At 49.5% G+C, this 17,338-nt stretch overlaps 1 protein-coding gene across 2 annotated transcripts; it reads right to left on the bottom strand.

Annotated features, from left to right (window-relative positions):
• Positions 1 to 872: 872 nt before the first annotated feature.
• On the bottom strand, positions 873 to 17,145 carry ankrd24 (ankyrin repeat domain 24). 2 transcript variants are annotated; one of them, XM_072699925.1, is made up of 23 exons: positions 17,071 to 17,145; positions 16,830 to 16,894; positions 13,881 to 14,011; positions 13,499 to 13,587; positions 12,510 to 12,574; positions 12,193 to 12,250; positions 11,854 to 11,924; positions 10,421 to 10,527; positions 9,364 to 9,527; positions 8,335 to 8,357; positions 7,822 to 7,902; positions 7,515 to 7,598; positions 7,100 to 7,219; positions 6,864 to 6,996; positions 6,441 to 6,622; positions 5,784 to 5,950; positions 5,059 to 5,678; positions 4,631 to 4,965; positions 3,286 to 3,519; positions 3,019 to 3,195; positions 2,781 to 2,924; positions 2,104 to 2,169; positions 873 to 1,224 (listed from the first exon to the last, which is right to left on the bottom strand). In XM_072699925.1, exons 2-23 carry the CDS (start codon positions 16,863 to 16,865, stop codon positions 1,153 to 1,155), a joined length of 3,159 nt encoding a protein of 1,052 aa, XP_072556026.1. In that variant the 5' UTR covers positions 16,866 to 16,894; positions 17,071 to 17,145; the 3' UTR covers positions 873 to 1,152. The 2 variants fall into 2 exon arrangements, with proteins under 2 accessions (XP_072556026.1, XP_072556027.1); XM_072699926.1 differs by lacking the exons at positions 10,421 to 10,527; positions 11,854 to 11,924; positions 12,193 to 12,250; ... (3 more) ...; positions 16,830 to 16,894; positions 17,071 to 17,145 and adding an exon at positions 9,758 to 9,797.
• Positions 17,146 to 17,338: the final 193 nt, after the last annotated feature.

Raw genomic sequence — 17,338 nt, 5'->3', positions numbered from 1 at the left:
CTTACAGCTGGCATCCCCTTTACTGCATGGAAGGTCTGTATTGAAGTTCCTTTTAATTTGCTGTGAAAATGTGTGTGAGCATTTTCTCAGGACCGAATGAAAGTGGGTCACCTTTCATTTCAGCCGTCGTTTGAACCCTTTATCTTGTACACTGTACAGGGCGCTGAGGTGTCAGGCCTGGGGGGTGAAGATGGAAAGGTGTGTAGGACTAACCTGGGTAGGAAAGCCCACATCCTCTTTACCCAGAGCACCCCACACAACTTCTGAAAAGTGCTCCGAATTATACAAGTGTCCATCTCAGTAGGAAAAGCAACAAGACTAGATAAACTCACACGTCACTCCTCATGTTCTCTCTGGGACGAAGGTTTTCCAAATAACATTTATTTATTTTTTGGTGGAGAGATTTGCAGTTGTCACTGAGAATTTTGCAACCAACTAGTCTTTCCATGAAAACTTTTAAAACAGGAAAAATGTTCCACCTGTTCCAATTCCAAGTAAGATACAGGAAGTTATAAAAAGCTGAAAACGTCAGTCATTTGAAGACTGGGTGATCTTGGTGAGCAGGTTATGATCTTCGATCAGAAGAATCTGTAAAAAGCTTTCTGATGTTACTCTACAGACCTACAAAAACAATGTGGATAAGGAATGTCCTCACCATGATGTATTTTAGCACCCAAATGGTGGCTCCTCTGTCTCAGCTGTGTGACCCCTTTTCATTAGGATATGTGTGACCCTTTAGTGATGAACAAAACCAGCATCAGTATTTCAAACGGAGGCTCATCTGAAGGCTAAGGGGCTTTACATATCACAGCTCATTTAGTGTTATGTTTATGTGTGACTGTGTCAAGGTGACTCACATTCAGACGAGAAAGTTGCAGGTCATCATCTCTCTTTATTGTAGGAATATAATACAAAAGAAAGTCAGGCGGGTGGCTGGAAATGAAGGCATGAAATCGCTACCTGTCAGTGATTCAGACAAGACTGTCACGCCTCATTGCACTATTGTTGTCAGGGGGCAAAGGTGATGAATCAGAATTCTCTTCTTGGGTCCGACAACTAATATATTCCATCTAACGGTTTTACGCCGTAACTAGTCCGCTGCGGCACAAGGTTGGTTTTCAGTAGGAGGAGGTCTATTCGGGGGGGCAGCTTTCAGCCTTGCTCCTTCTGTGACATCCTGAGGATCTCCAGTAACAAGGCCTGCACCTCCCCGTCCATTCGACCCTGAGGGACACAGGCCAGGTCAGATACTGAGGACCAACCATCACGCTGTGCTGTTAAGTGACAGAGTCCCGGACACTGAGCAGCTCTCGTCAAACGCAGGCCGAGCGAGTCCGGACTCGAACAAACGCAGGCCGAGCGAGTCCGGACTCGAACAGCTACGGCTGGTAATAATTAGACTGTGTGGATGCAAACCAATTTTGTATGTTGGCAAGCTGAAGAATCTAGTGAGTTGCCCGCCCATCCATCCATCTATCTTCTAAACTCTATTCCAGCGCAGGATCATGGGATTAACCTCCCCAGGTAAATATTTCTCCTATGTTCAATATTTATCTCCCACTGATTCCTATGTGTAAGGATGTTCAGTATGACTGTAACTCAGGCCTCAGGTGAGATCCTCTGTGTGCAATCGGCATGTGCTGCTGACTGAGCTGCACATGCTGCTGACTGACCTGCACATGCTGCTGACTGACCTGCACGGCTGCTGACTGACCTGCACGGCTGCTGACTGACCTGCACATGCTGCTGACTGACCTGCACGGCTGCTGACTGACCTGCACATGCTGCTGACTGACCAGCACGGCTGCTGACTGACTTGCTCATGCTGCTGACTGACCTGCACGCCTGCTGACTGACCTGCACATGCTGCTGACTGACCTGCATGGATGCTGACTGACCTGCATGGATGCTGACTGACCTGCACATGCTGCTGACTGACCTGCACATGCTGCTGACTGACCTGCATGGATGCTGACTGACCTGCATGGATGCTGACTGACCTGCACATGCTGCTGACTGACCTGCACATGCTGCTGACTGACCTGCATGGATGCTGACTGACCTGCATGGATGCTGACTGACCTGCACATGCTGCTGACTGACCTGCACAGCTGACAGCAGGTGAGCGCGGTACACAGACACCACGGCCCGGTGCTTCTGCTCCCACTCCTGCCAACGGAGAAATCGGGGCTCAGACAGGAGAGACTATTCACATTACAGGTCACACTTTACTTGACGGAGCACAAATACTTAGTAATAACTCAGTTACTACTGAAGTACAAAATCATGAACGAATACAGTCGGAGCTTGAGATGAAAGATACATCACGATTCATTAATGATGAAGAAACGTGAGATCAGTATCTCACTTGTGTTTTTCATGATTTGTTCCTTCAGTAGTTCACAAAGGTTTACAGAATTAACAGATATAGTAACGAAAATAGTAACTGCTTAAGATAAAACGTGCGTCACAATTCATTAATGATGAAGTAACATGAGATCAGTATGTAACTAAGAGTTTGTGGTTAATTTATATATATAAGTAATAGCGTAATACTACATTATTTGTGCCCCGTCAAGTAGTGTTACCACTTTTTCTACCGCAGCTTTAAACAAAGTGTTGATCACATTTCATGCTTGATCTCCGAGCTAAAAAACACGGGGAGTATTCTTCCCCCACAGAGACGAAACCAACACTCAGCCACTGATGCGTGCCGCCCACATAGGTCGTGACTGCCTCCATGTGCTGGTGCTTTGAAAACCGTCCTCTGCTGCCCTCACCTGGAGCTGCTGCGTAAGTACGGTCACGTGGTTCTGCAGCGCCACCTGCTGGCTGGAGGAGCCTGAAGAGGACAGGCCCAGAGGGGGAGAGAGAGCTCCCAGAGCCTCCTTGAGGCGGAATATTTCCTTGGACAGTTCCGTGATCTAGGGGAGAGGAAGGAAACAAAGCGCTCGGCAATCCAAGGTGCACAGTGAGCGACAGCCTCTCTCAGTGAGGTTCTCTGCTCCTTGGCCTCACCTTGCGGTCCTTCTCCTTGATCAGGCCTTGAGAGTCCTGGATGCCCTTGTGCAGTTCCTGCACGTGGCTGGACTGGGCCTGCAGGTCCACCAGCTGCTTCTGAGTGGCCACCAGTTGCTCTTCCGCTGCCTGGCGCTCACTCTTGTTGAACAGGGCCTCCCTCTGCACTTGGAACACCTGTGGGGAGGTGTGAAGGTAGGATGAAGGTGACAAGAGGAGGCTCCCAGCGGGAGGCCGGAAGGGGACGCTGCGCCGCTCCCCACGCACCTCCGTGCAGGTCTTCTCGTGCTTGCGTGTGAGCTCCACCATCTGGGCGCCCAGGGCGTTGATCTCGGCCTGCAGGGAGACCCGCTGAGCCTCGTGGTCCTCCTTGGACACCATGCCCCGCTCGGCAGCCCTCTGGGACCTAAGTTCCTTCAGCTCCGCCTCCTTTTCACTTAGCACATCCTGGGCTGCCTGCACACTGCTCTCACTGTCCTGCAGGGAGCGCTCTAGCGCCGTCTGGCAGGTGGGATTCAAGAAGGAGAGCAGAGGTTATATGACAATATCAATTAAGTGCTTTTTGTATCTTCAATAAACAAAATTGTATTATACGTTATTATAAGATTGTTATTTCTGTGCTGTATGTTATTTTGGATATATATTTTAATACTGTATGTTTTAGTATATTGAATTTAAGGATGTAAGAACAGACTGTTTTATTGGCAGTCCAAAAGCTTTTAAATATCCACTGAGAAGCCCACACCTTTGCTTTGAATCTTCCCCACCTGCACTTTGTCGGTCACCTGCTCCACCACGAATACCTGCCCATCTCTCCCCGTTAAACTGTCTGTCCAAAGCCCTGAAGTGAGGAATCCACGGTTCCCAGCAGAAACCGCATCGGACCCCAGACCCCAGCAGGAAGCAGGACCTGCTGATGGAACTCCACTGTACGCCGGCAGCTTTCGCCATGAAGGCGTCTGACTACATGGTGAAAGTTTAGCCTTGTCTTGAATGAACTGTCTGCTTTTCCTAACCTGAGGCGTATGCAAGTAGTACGTCAGCCCCAAGCCCCCACAGATTATAAACCTTGGCTCTGTGCTTCAGTGTGCCACCACACCTGATAGAAGCACAACTTCTACAGTACCAGTCAGTCTGGACACACCTACTGAAAATCATTTGTTTTTCAACAAGATACCGACCCTAAGCTCACCTCGGGGTTAGGTAAGTACTGTATTATCTTGTGAACAAGGAAAGAGATGGAGTGCCGTGACAGATGACCTGGCCCCCACAATCCCCCCCACCTGAACCCTACGGAGCTGGTTTGGGATGAGTTGGATCAAAGAGTAAGAGCAAGGTAGCAACTTGTACCCAGAACTTGTGGAAACTCCTGCAGGACTGCTGGAGAAGCATTCCAGACGGCTACATCTGGAAGCTGACTGAATGAACGCCAAGAGTCTGCAATGCTGTCATTGAAGCAAAAGGAGACTATTTTGAACACTCTAAAATTTGGGATAGTTTTTAGATGTTGAACACTACTCTTGGTTGCTGCAATATTTGCGAGACAATATTTGGTAAAATGCATTAAAAGAAGGTGTGTCCATACTTTTGAGTGGTATGTGCCGGAACGCACCTTGACTTTTTCATGCTCCTCTTTGGATATAAAGTCCCGTTTCGTGGTCTGCAGTTCCGCCTCCAGCCTGGATACTTCCTGCTGAGTGTGTCCATGCTTGTGTCTTTCTGCCTCGAGCTCCTGAGCAACTTCTTCCAGCTGACTGGTGAGTGCGGACAGCGCCTCCTGGTGCTGGGACAGTGGTACTGCATCCTTCATTTGCAGGGCGTCCTGTGCCCGTCCCTCCCGCTCTGCGCACAGGCAGTCGAGGGCCTGAGCCGCCTCCTGTCGCGCTACCTCCAGCTCCTCTCTCACCGCAGCCAGGGTGCTGCCGGCGGACATCTGAACAGAGCGATCTGATTGGATAGAAGGCATTTCATCACTCCTGACTTTGGAGCTCCCTATTGGCTGTGACAGAGCCACGCACGGAAACACATGGAGAGACATGCCTGATGTGATGGAGGGATCTGATCCCTCAGAATGCTCCTCCTCGTCCTCATCGTCCTCCCCGTCGCCCTGCGGAGGGGGCCGCAGCTTCTCCAGCTCCAACAGTGCGTCGTTTAGCCGCAGTGAGGCCTCTGCACGCTCACTGGCCAGCTGCTCCAGTTGCAGCCCCATGGTCAGCTGCATCTCCTCGAGCTCCACCCGGGGGACGCACTCCTGGAGATCAGCCTGCAGCTCCTCCACTTTGCCCTGCAGCCTACGCACCACCTCTCCTTCCTGCTCTCTGTCACCTCCTCCCTCGCTCTCCCCTTGCGCCTCCCTCTGTTCCAGGGTGGACTCCAGCTCGTGCACCCTCTCCGAAAGCCTCGTCATTGTGGCGTCCTCCTCTCTCTGCTTCTCTGCCAGGGCCTCCTCCAGCTCCTTCACCCGCTCCATCAGATGCTGCATGCCAGGGTGCTGGCCCTCACTGAGCTCCACGGAGAAGACCCCCACCTGAACCTGCTCCTTCAGCTCCTCCAACTCTGTCTGGGTCTCAGCCAGCCGCTGTTCCATCTCCTTCAGCTTCTCCTTCAGCTTGCCGGCACTCTCAGCCTCACCCTGCTCCCCCTCCATCTCCTGAATGCATCTGAACACAGCGAAACAAAGCTCTCCTCGGTACGCTCCAGAAAAAGTGGACACAGGTGTAAAAATGTTCACGCCAATGTTTTCTGCCGAAGGCAGTCGTATGTACCCCTGTTCTCCTGTCACGCTGGAGGCCTCGGCCACAGCCTGGGCCTGGGAGTAGCGCTCCTGCAGCTCATCGAACTCCTTCCTCAGGGAGTCATAGAGCACCGTGGGCACGAAGTCCGGCCCGGAGCTCTGCATGTCAGTGTCGTCCTTCTCGAACGTTTCCAGCATCTGCCGGCCAGGGAAAGTGTCAGTGACAGACAGACACCCCGAGCTGTTAACAGCGGACCCCAGTGAGCCCTTTGACAACAGCTACACACTCCGGACATGCCTCCTAACATGAACGGCTTCCCTCCCCCAGCCCAGCTCTGCTCCAATGACCTTATTTCCGGAGCCATAATTCTCTTTGGATAGAGTCACGTCTCCAGATATCGCTCCCTGCAAGTGACGTCTTTCTGACCCATTTTTCACTCTCTTCTAGAAAGCCCAATCCACTTTATGAAAAATGACTGCAACCCACTCTCTACTGGCTTTCTATTTATATCTGGAAAAAACATAGTGGAGCTCTACTGTTTACTGACTGGCTCTGGACCCCCGACCCTGCATATGGGTGCAGAAAATGGATGGATGGATGGATGGATGGATGGATAGTCCTTCTGGTCCCATGGGACCAGCTTCCCTGTGTGGTCATATGTCTACTAGGGGCAACGGGCATCCAAACCTTGACTTTGAGGACCAGCTCAGTATTCTGGGCAGTGAGCTTCTCCACCAAAGCCTCCAGATCCTTCCGGCTGCGAGGGCCGGAGGAAGACTCAGACTCTCCATGGGAGGCGGCGTCAGCCTGGCCTGGTTCCGACTCAGGATCGGAAGCCCGGGAACGTCTGGAGAGCAGTCGGTCCGCACCTGGGATGCAGACAGGAAGCGGCATTTTGGCGTTTAGCGCAGTCAAAAATCAACATTTTTGAGAAGCCAACTACAGCCAACAGTCTCACACAACTAAGTAATTCAGAAGTAATTCCCAGTAAGTACTTCTGCCTCCTGAGAGATGAGGTAATCAGGGGCAGTGCAGGAATAAACCACCAGTCGCCAATAAGATGCGGACGACCCAAACCTCCACACCTACTTCCCACAGAGCCAAACACACCCGGGAAGTCCAGCATGTCCTCCATGTCCTCCGAGTCGCTGGCCGCCTGTAGCCCTCTCAGCTCCTCCATCTCTGCCGTCAGCCGCTCTCGGTCGGCTTCGGCCTGCCCAAGCCGCTCCCTCAGCAGACACAGCTGGGCGAGAGGAGCGGCGGTTCTGAGGGTGCAAGGAGACCCCAAAGACACACACACACACACACATATGCAGGCTCTGTGTGAAGGGTTGGGGGTGCAGTACCTCCTCCAGTGCAGAGTGGGCGCTATGCTGCTGCTGCTCCAGTCCCTTGATTTTCTGAAGCAGGCGTCCCCGTTCCAGCCTCAGCCTTCGGATCTCTTCGAACACCTCCTCATCCTCCGTCTCATGGAAATGAAAGTTTACAAACCAATATTTGTTCACAAATACACATATTGCTTTCCTCATTATTTACAAAAAAAACTCAGAATTTTAAGCAGGTCTTTCCTTAAAACCTCCTCTTTTCTCCTCATCCTAAAGTCAGTAGTTTCTGTTCACTTATGCACTGATTTTAGGACATATTTCTAAATGTAAAAAAAAAAAAATGTAAAAGCTTCACCATTTACCCAAATCAAACCCTGTAAAATTTCCCATTTGTTGCCCTTTTTCTGAAGGCCCTTATGCACATGCTGTCACTCACAAGGCTGGCCTGAGGGGGGCGCTGTATGTCAGGGGATTGAGCAGCCGGAGAGGGCCTCTGTGGCTCCGGGGAAGTTGAAGAGCCCTGCAATAATGGATAGGAGACCCTTTCACTCAATACATCCCCTGGATTTTATGGTGCATCCTATGAATGACATACAGGCACAACACTGAGATTCAAGCTCAATGTTTTATACAGTAGATACACAGTGCAGAGGTGAATTTTTACTTTCTGGACCTGGACTCTCCACCTCTGGCACAGTGTGAGCCACACATGCGCTACAGCCCCAGACAGAGAAACCTTGTACCTGAGAAGGGGAGCTGGGCGGAGGGGGGGCCTTCCGCTTGCGGGGTGTGGAGCGGCCAGGCAGCGGAGGGGGCGGCGGAGGCTGCAATAAGTGACAAACACACAAGTGACAGGGGGAGAGGAGCAGGACAGAAGCAGATAATCACAGGTCAGGGAAGCTAAAGCCGAAAGCAGCTTTCTGTCACCATCCCTAGTTCAGAAGGCTTCTATAACAGCTGACTGTGCCGCTCTACTATTACAGCTCAAAATATTAAAGAATAACTCCTCACAAAAAAAAAAAAACAGTAAATAAATTCAACAGATTACAGTCCCAATCTCTGCACAATATGAATTCTTTAAAATCGACTCATGAGCTTGTGGTGTTACTCACACTGAAGGCTATGTTCAGCAGCTTGGGGTTTGAGAGGAGACTCGAGATTCCCCGATACCAGAAGCTCGGCGAGGTGGGAATTCAGTGTGCAGTGAGTGGTAATGAAATCTGATTTACCTGCATTACAAAGCACTGAGCAGTTACCTCCTCTCCTGCGCCCTCCTTGGCTACGTATGCAGGGGGGAGAAGGAGACAGGGGGACGTTTATCCTCTAACTTACTTCCCAAAAGCACATAGTTCCCTTTTTTAACAATGCAAACAAAACGCATTCTTTTGCAGTTCCTCAAATTCTCCAACACGATGCAACAATCAGTCCAAGAAGGGTTAACACACACTTATAAATGTAATATTTTCTGGCCAGATAAATTCAGAAAACTAAAGCCAGCAGCTCTCCATCTATGAATAACTGCCAATGTCTGCCACAGGGATGAACACTTCAGGTCCAGAAGGTAAAAATCCAGACTAAGATTTTGTTTCAACCAACCAGTCGAGAATAAAGAGCCACAGAGAGAGATTCCTCAACTGGTTGGGTGAAACAAAATCTTGCTCTGGATTTTTACCTTCTGGGCCTGAAACGGCCACCTCTGCTCTGCCACAGTTATGTCCATCTGACATCCAAAATCTTGTTTTTCATTGCATTTTTGTTCATATCTCTCATACTAAATATGACAGTTAGCTCTGTACTCTGACACCGCATGTGTGGTGGTGTGACCTGGCCAACTTCCTCTTCCTGTCAAATCAAAACTTTAATCAATAATAAAAAAAAAATCTCTTTTTCCCATGGATTTCAGGAGGGTGCAGTTTTAGCAGGAGGGTGCCTTGTCATTTAAAAACCCAAATCAGATGCCATGTTTACTTCTCCGACTTAGTGAAAGAAGATCTTTGCCCACAGAAGTAAACAGTATAGTTTGTAAGTTTGAACCCTTTCTCCGCTACTTTTCTTTAAACACGTTTAAGAGAAACCGCAGTAAAGATGGATGTCGCTAACGTTTATCGAGCAGCGATCCGGTGTAATTTTTACTAGGGCGATAATGTTAGGATATCTCGAAGCTGTAGATAAATGCTCTGTCATGCAATGATGATCTCACCACCACGGCAAAGCGGAGACACCGGGGAGGTGCGACGGGAGGTGTGACACGCGACGGCACCCAGGGATTCCCCGCTTGCTCTTACCTGCGTCTTGCAGGAGGCGTGTGATGTACCGGTTGCCGGAAACGACGCTGTAGTGAGCGGCACTGTGTCCCAGGGCGTCGGTCTGCAGAGGGTTGGCTCCACCCCTGAGCAGCACCTCCACCGTCTCCACGCTGTCGCTCTCACAGGCCAGCATGAGGGCCGTCCTGGAGGACAAGACAGGGATGCAACTGGGCATCACTATTAGCGTGGGGACACGGGCTCCACCCCACGGGGAAGTTCCGCGCCGCTACCGCCGGCATCGTGGCTGTTGTGAGTTTGGCCCTGGAGCCAGCAGAGTATCCTGAATGGGATGCAAGTTCTACCTGAACTGCACAGAAAAGTAGAGGCATCACTGAGAAGAACCTCCTTCTGCCAAAATCGTTTCCTCACGTACCTCCCCTGACTGCCAGTTTGACAGGGAACTCAAGTTCTACCTCTTCAGCTCAGAGTTGCTAATGAGGAAGCTGTCCTGGCTGCGCTGTGAGGCTCTGCGTGTTCGGACCCGTGTTTGGAAAGTCATTGGTTCAAATTCCGTGACTGGCTGAGTGATGCCGCTTTTGGGCTCTTGAGTAAGGCCCTTAACCCCACTGCGTGTTTCTCAATACCAAGAACACAAAGATCGTACTTATGGTCTTCGCAAGACCGTTCTTGCTAACTTGCCTCCCAAGGATGAACTTGGGGCGCAATGAATCATGGGATTGGTCTCGTTTGGCGAGGATACAACAGATGTATCCTAGATATCTGGGGTGGGGCAAGACCAACATCTGGTCTTTTTTACCGTCCTTTGTACTTTTCTTCTTAGTATTGGAACTGGTCTTCGGCGATGGAAGATGATAAAACAGGTGTGCAAGAACACAAGTATGGTCAAGTATGCATATTGAAAAACCCCCTGTTTGACCCTCACTGCATTTGCTAAATAATTGAATGTAAATCTTTAACACGCTGTGATTGGTGGGTGATGCGCTGCGTTTGGGGGGTGACATGTTGTGATTGGTGGGTGATGCACTACGATTGGTGGGTGACGCACTGTGATTGATGGGTGAGGGCAGCTCCCTACCGGCCCTGGTTGTCCTGCAGGTTGGCCATGGCCCCACGATCCAATAGGAAGGCACACAGTTCCACGCGGCTCATCTGTGCACCCAGCAACAGCGGCGTAGCCCCGTCCTGAAGGCAGAGTGAATGATACATATAAATGTTTAATAAAAGGATCAGTAATCTGCTGATAAGTATCAGGTTACCATTTTCCTTAGAGACAGGCTATTTTCTTCTCTTTTATCTACCAAACTCCACGCACCAATCATATCACTGCTCAGAAGATGCGAGCACAAGCACCCCCGCGATATCTTCTGCGCAGTGATATGATCAATGTGTGCTTTTTCTAGCTGGTTTAGCTGGCCGTACCAGCATGGCCAACTGGTGACCCACCCAGCTAAACCATCATAGGGCTAAACAGCAAGAGCTGGGACATGCCCATTTAAGACCACCTTTCCCAGCAGGGAAAAGTAGCCATTATCTACGCTCATGTCTGTCGTTCTCTGCCGTATGTATTAATAAATGCACTTTGTTGCCCCTAGTAATGTTTTGCCATCGACGGCAGGTCTGCCGGACAGCAGTCACCCTGTCTGCACTCCCTCCCTGCTCCGCTCCTATACATCATCGCTGCCATATCTTCCCTCCTCATCCAAAAAACCTTTCTTTGTTGCCCCACCCACATGTAACCTAGAAAAAGTTTGCTAAATGATCCAGACCCTATCCGCCATTTCCCCTGTCACATGGTTTGCTAAATGAACCAGACCCTATCCGCCATTTCCCCTGTCACATGGTTTGCTAAATGAACCAGACCCTATCCGCCATTTCCCCTGTCACATGGTTTGCTAAATGATCCAGGCCCTAGCTGCCACTTCCTGTCACATGGTTTGCTAAATGAACCAGACCCTATCCGCCATTTCCCCTGTCACATGGTTTGCTAAATGATCCAGGCCCTAGCTGCCACTTCCTGTCACATGGTTTGCTAAATGAACCAGACCCTATCCGTCACTTCCCCTGTCACATGGTTTGCTAAATGAACCAGACCCTATCCGCCATTTCCCCTGTCACATGGTTTGCTAAATGATCCAGACCCTAGCTGCCACTTCCTGTCACATGGTTTGCTAAATGAACCAGACCCTATCCGCCATTTCCCCTGTCACATGGTTTGCTAAATGATCCAGACCCTAACCACCACTTCCCCTGTCACATGGTTTGCTAAATGATCCAGGCCCTAGCTGCCACTTCCCCTGTCACATGGTTCCTCCCACAGTTCCTGGTAATGACTAAGTGGCCTGTCAAAAAAACATGCAACCTAATATACAGTACAGCAATCATCAGGTGGCATTACTTCGATAAAGCACTACAGGAAACGTAAATGTGCTAATTACATCAATGACATCACTATGTATCAGACAACAATTAAAGCAGACAAGTTGTCAGTCAGCACACATTTCCACTTACCCCATCCTGAGCATCAAGACACGCCTTGAAATCCCACAAAATCTCAGTGCAGGACAGGCAACCACAGACCACTACAAAAAGAGTTTACAGGTTTCAGATCAGTGTTCTGTACTGGGGTTGGCTCAGGTCAGAGTGTTCTGTACTGGGTTTGGCTCAGGTCAAAGTGTTCTGTACTGGGTTTGGCTCAGGTCAGAGTGTTCTGTACTGGGTTTGACTCAGGTCAGAGTGTTCTGTACTGGGGTTGGCTCAGGTCAGAGTGTTCTGTACTGGGTTTGGCTCAGGTCAGAGTGTTCTGTACTGGGTTCAGAATTATATTTGATTATAAAAGTTTTATCTCACCGGCATGATGCAGAGCTGTCCTACCGAAACAGTCGGTGGAGTCCACAGACACCCTCTCCTATTCCAGCAGCAGGATGAGGGAAATGAAAGAATTGAATCGACCTTTGTGTCTGTCGATACAGAAGCATCATCGTTCCAGCTAAAGTCGCCCTCACTGGATGGAGCTACCAAGAGCACCGTGAGTGTGATTTGTGCCTGATGCCTGTGGTTTGGACACGTTCCCTTCCAGCTGCCTCGTGAACACATTTCAGGCTGTCTGTCCACGGCTCTGACTCCATTATAAGGTCACAAGAGGAGTGTCTGAATTACTCACTCACCTGCAAGAGCCTCTTCACGCACTCAGAGTGCCCGTTCTTGGCTGCCAGGTGAAGGGCGTTGGAGCCTTTTCCATGATAGAAGAAAAAGGGGGGGAAGATAAAAGCAATGCAAGCAAAGACAGGGTCAGTAGAAGTCATACACGGGGGGGGCAGGTAACGCTGTTGTCTCATGGTAGATGCTAGATGGGAGAGGTGGTGGGAGGGACACTGTGATTGGTTGTTTCTCCTTGGAGTCAGTGGAGATGATCACAGCAAACTTTCATGCTGTTCTCATGTTGGTCCATTGTGACAAAAGAACCAATCACAGCAGCAGGGTGTCGCCCCCTCCATCCCTCCAGCCAATCCAGTGGCTGAGGGTATCAGTCCCACCCATTCTACATGTGTGGAGTTTGCATGTTGACTAGGTTTCTCCTAATAAGTGCCATTAAACTGTGTATCTGTCTGTGTCTGTCTGTCTGTCTGTGTGTGTGTGTGTGTTTGTGTGTGTCTGTGTGTGTGTCTGTCTGTCTGTCTGTGTGTGTGTGTGTGTCTGTGTGTGTGTGTCTGTCTGTCTGTGTGTGTGTGTCTGTCTGTCTGTCTGTGTGTCTGTGTGTGTGTGTTTGTGTGTGTGTCTGTGTGTGTGTTTCTGTCTGTCTGTGTGTGTGTGTCTGTCTGTGTGTGTGTGTGTGTGTGTGTGTGTGTGTGTGTGTGTTTGTGTGTGTGTGTCTGTGTGTGTGCCTGCCTGTGTCCCTGTGATGGACTAGCATCCCGTCCAGGTTGTCCCCTGCCTTGTGATATGTGCCTCCTGGGTCAGACTCCAGACAGTGAAAACAGTGAGGCTGACTTCACTGCATCCCGGGCTGTATGAACCAGGATCTTCACTGCATCCCGGGCTGTATGAACCAGGATCTGTTCCTTTGATTCCTCTGAGAAGGTGGAATGGGAGGTATGTAATATGGCCATCAAGACGAGCGGCCAGTGTGTGACCACTGCTGGGTCACATGACGTACCAGCGCTGTCTGTGGCAATGACGTCCACGTTATGGGACAGGATGATCTCCAGACAGTCCAGGCGACCCTGGGCCGCACACACATGGAACCTGACAAGAACAGAGAGCCGTATGCTGCAGCATCTGGAGAACGTGAGCTCAATTTCTCAGTGTCACTGGGTGATGAGATCCAGAGGTGGAAAGTCCAGCTCCAATTTCAAATCAAGACCAAGACTGTGTTTCAACCAACCAGTTAAGTATATAGAGTCAAAGTCACAGAGTACTCAACTGGTTGGTTGAAACAAAATCTTGGTCTGGCTTTGTATTTTCTGGACCTGAACTTTCCACCTCGATCCAGACTGCACAGAGTCAGAATCTAAATGAATTAAGATGCATCTACTCACGCCGACTTCCCCTCTCCATCTAGTTTGGAAGCGCAGAGTCCTTTTTTCACCAGCAGGGCGGCGACTTTTTCCAGGTCATTCTGCTCCACCGCCTGCAACAGCCTCTCGTCGCTTTTACTCCAGTCCTGGCTCTGAGACAGCACGAGCGCAGCGTTCAGAACCAGGTCAGAACTTCACACGCAACTAGGTTGAGTCCACGTCGGTCCACCAGCCAGCACCACAGCACACAAACAGCTGGAGGCATGAATTAATCTGGAACTCTGCATTTTCTGCCCCAACCCACCAGGTCTAACCTGACAGCCGACCCATGGCTGTCAGTCCTTCTGTCCGCAAGGTTGACTAAGTCTAACAAAGCTCGACTTATAAACAGGACATTCCTACAGTTAGAAGGAAAATATCACGAGCCAGTTCGCTGCGCACGGCTACCTCCCGCCATCCTCTCTGAGATCCCGGCCCGTAGAGGGAGGTACGTACCGCAAGTCCGCAGAGACACGGGCAGAATCGCTTCATGAGGCACAGCCAGAACCGGGGATCCATAGAGGGGGGGCGCCGGACACAGAGCGGCAGGTTCCTGGCCACCGCGCCGGCCAGCGCTCATGGGAGTACACGCATCGCAGCACGCAGACTAGGATGGGCACGCCCGCACGCGGCCGGAGCCCTGCGCAGACCCCCTCAAAGAGTCTCTGCCCTTCGCACGCATCATAACCCCAGAGATGGCCCTCGTGCACCCACAGCAAAATTCACACAGCCCGAAATAACTCTCAGGCAGCAATTTAAAGTGCGCTCACCCCTCCCGAAGGCTCCCGGGAGGCGTCACTGGTCTGAGAGAGACTCAGACATGCGGAGGCATGGAAGGCCTATGGATACAAGCAGGTCCTGTGGCCTGGATGCTACACGTTCTGACAGAAACATCGATGTCCCCTCAGAAAGGTGCAGACACACGCAGATACATGCAGACGCACGCAGACGCATGCAGATACATGCAGACGCACTGGCTCCTCACAGCCCGACTCTCCCTGCTCAGCTGTCCTGCTGCTCCGAGCTACGCACGCATACTGCAATCAGCACATTCACACACACACACACACACACACACACACACACACACACTCACACATAGTCCCGCCTTTGGTGTCCTTCTTTTTCACATCATAACCTAATACTGTCACCTCATACCCCCCCCCAATCCCAGCCTGAACATTTGTTTCTGTCCATTTTCCCCTCCCTCTTACAGCTTTTTCTGGGCTAAGCTCTCTCAGCCTTTTACTATCCTGACCTGGAAGCTCAGTAAAACAAAGGAACAAATATAGCTGGTGAAATTGGGGTTAGAAGAGGAAAGGTTAGCGTCCCGGCAGCATGACCGCCTGCTCTAGCTGATCAGTCACCGCTATGCTAGTTAGTAAAGCACATCTGAGCTGCACAAGTCTTACGGGTATTATAATGACATTGTGTACAGTACAAGCCAGTCTAAAAGCCAGCACATATGTAAACGAAGAACAGAGTGTCAAAAGGTGAAAGGAGAAGCAGTGTTTGGTTTAAACATGGTCTTGGCTAATTCTGCATTGGTAACAATGTATTTCAAGGCAATAAGGTTTAATAGATTGAAGTCATTTCAAGGCTACTGCCCTTGCTAAGGCTGCATTTCCGTGCAACAATGGAGACATGCAACATGAGGCACACTGCAGCGGAGCCCGGATAACACCATTAATAAGGAAGATGACCAATCCAGGAGAGTCCAGCTGAGTAAAGCACCATCGCACCTGCGAGAGGAAGGTGCCGTTTGCCATTCCCTTCATACAAAGAGCAGATTTCCTGTCAGAAAATGATTCATTACAGTCCCTGTGCGGGGCTGTGAAGACATAGGCGCACCAAGGTGATCTACATAAACAGGGCAGGTCCCAAGGGTCTTAAAAGCCTATGCCACACAAAATAAAGAGGAACAGGAGACACTCTGCACAGGTAAAGGATGCCACCCGTAACCTGAGACACGAATGAGGCTATTGTTATAACTGCTGTAGTGAGAAAGGATACTGATAATGTAGGAAATAACGGCTTCAGATAGTAATGAAAGCTTTCTGCCGCGTTTGAACACTTTCTTGACTTACTGTTAAAAATATTCAAACAAAACAATGATGCTGAGACGCGTCATTTCGGCAAAATGAAAAATCATGAATTTTCATTTTTGAGTAGCTTTTGATTTGAACTCTTACATTTGAACTCATGAGGACTGAAATTATGCTACAAAACCATTATTATAACATAAAGTTGGAAAAGGAGATCCAAGGAGATCATTCCGGCAACCACAGGATTTCAACAGGCGACCTTCCGTTCGCGGCCGCAGAATCCTAACCTGCTGAACCAAACACTGCCCCACCATGAAAAATGTTTTATTTATAAACTATAAATATGTTTTATTTATAGTGGGTAATACTGTTATTGTTATGGCTGATGGTTCTACGTAAATAATAGCTACCATCCCCACAGTTGGCTTGAGCCCCTGTTAGCTGCTGATTGACTGGCGATGATTAGTGCTTTAGTTGTGCAGTAATGGCAAAAGCAATCAGCCTTTATTACGGCCGACCCCAGACCCCCGTGGGAGCTCCCGGCTTGTCACCCACATTGTGAATAATTCAGGCCTGGCAGAAGTCTCTGGTTACCCCCTCGGTCTGCAGGCCTAGCTAGAGTGGCCCGCAGCTGCTCTGTGTTACAGACACCCAGCTCGCAGCCCCCCGCCACTGGACAAACTCACCAGGGGCTCCCTTTCGAGGACTGACAAGAGATGGCTACAGGAAGACTTTGCGGATACTTTCAGAAAAAGGAGAGTTAAAAAGTACACATGCAATTTGTTGTTTTGTCGTTTTTTTTCATTGAAATGCCCTAGATTACCACGGAATGTAGCAGTGATATTGCCTGTGAAAAAATGCAAGTGAGAAATTCTTGTTTTCTTACTTCTGTCTTTTTAAACTTGGCCTTTAGGCTTTTCATGGTCTTCTAAGGCAGCTGGATTTCACACTCTGAAAAGAGAAATAAAATTCATTGACTATGTCATATTTGATACTCAACATAATTATTAATATATTCTCTTTCACATTATCTTTTGCATTTAAAAATCATTTTTGCAATTTAGTATTACCTTCAATTGATGCATTAATATAGAAACGCCTGCTATGTTTGGGTGATATTTCTTTACCGTTTCGCCGCGTTGGTGAGTGTCCCGTCTCAAGTGCTCCAGCCTGAGTCAGAGATCGAGCCTGTTGGATTTACCTGGCCCAGGATCTAACTTCCACCAATCATCTAGCTGACAGGGGCCGGCCCTTACACTGACTGGCAGGTGAAGCTACGTCATGTAGGCCTATTCCGTATATATACCTAACGATAGAAGTTAATTCTTATGAATTTCTTATGAATCGTTAGCGAGGAAAACAATTGTTAATTTTTTATGACTGGATTTATACGAA

This window comes from Paramormyrops kingsleyae, chromosome 15 (genome assembly GCF_048594095.1).
Source record: "Paramormyrops kingsleyae isolate MSU_618 chromosome 15, PKINGS_0.4, whole genome shotgun sequence".
Lineage (NCBI taxonomy): Eukaryota > Metazoa > Chordata > Actinopteri > Osteoglossiformes > Mormyridae > Paramormyrops > Paramormyrops kingsleyae.
The sequence above is the reverse complement of the archived record's forward strand: the minus strand, read 5'-3'. Positions and strand labels throughout refer to the sequence as shown.

What these genes read in the sequence shown, in the direction of transcription:
- ankrd24 (XM_072699925.1), bottom strand. Translation starts at nt 16,865, where the DNA reads ATGAAAAGCCTAAAGGCCAAGTTTAAAAAGACAGAA. An exon ending in ACGCCTCCTGCAAGACGCAG is followed by an intron (nt 8,358 to 9,363) that starts GTAAGAGCAAGC and finishes CTGCATACGTAG; the next exon opens with CCAAGGAGGGCGCAGGAGAG. An exon ending in AGCGTGACAGGAGAACAGGG is followed by an intron (nt 5,679 to 5,783) that starts GTACATACGACT and finishes CGCTGTGTTCAG; the next exon opens with ATGCATTCAGGAGATGGAGG.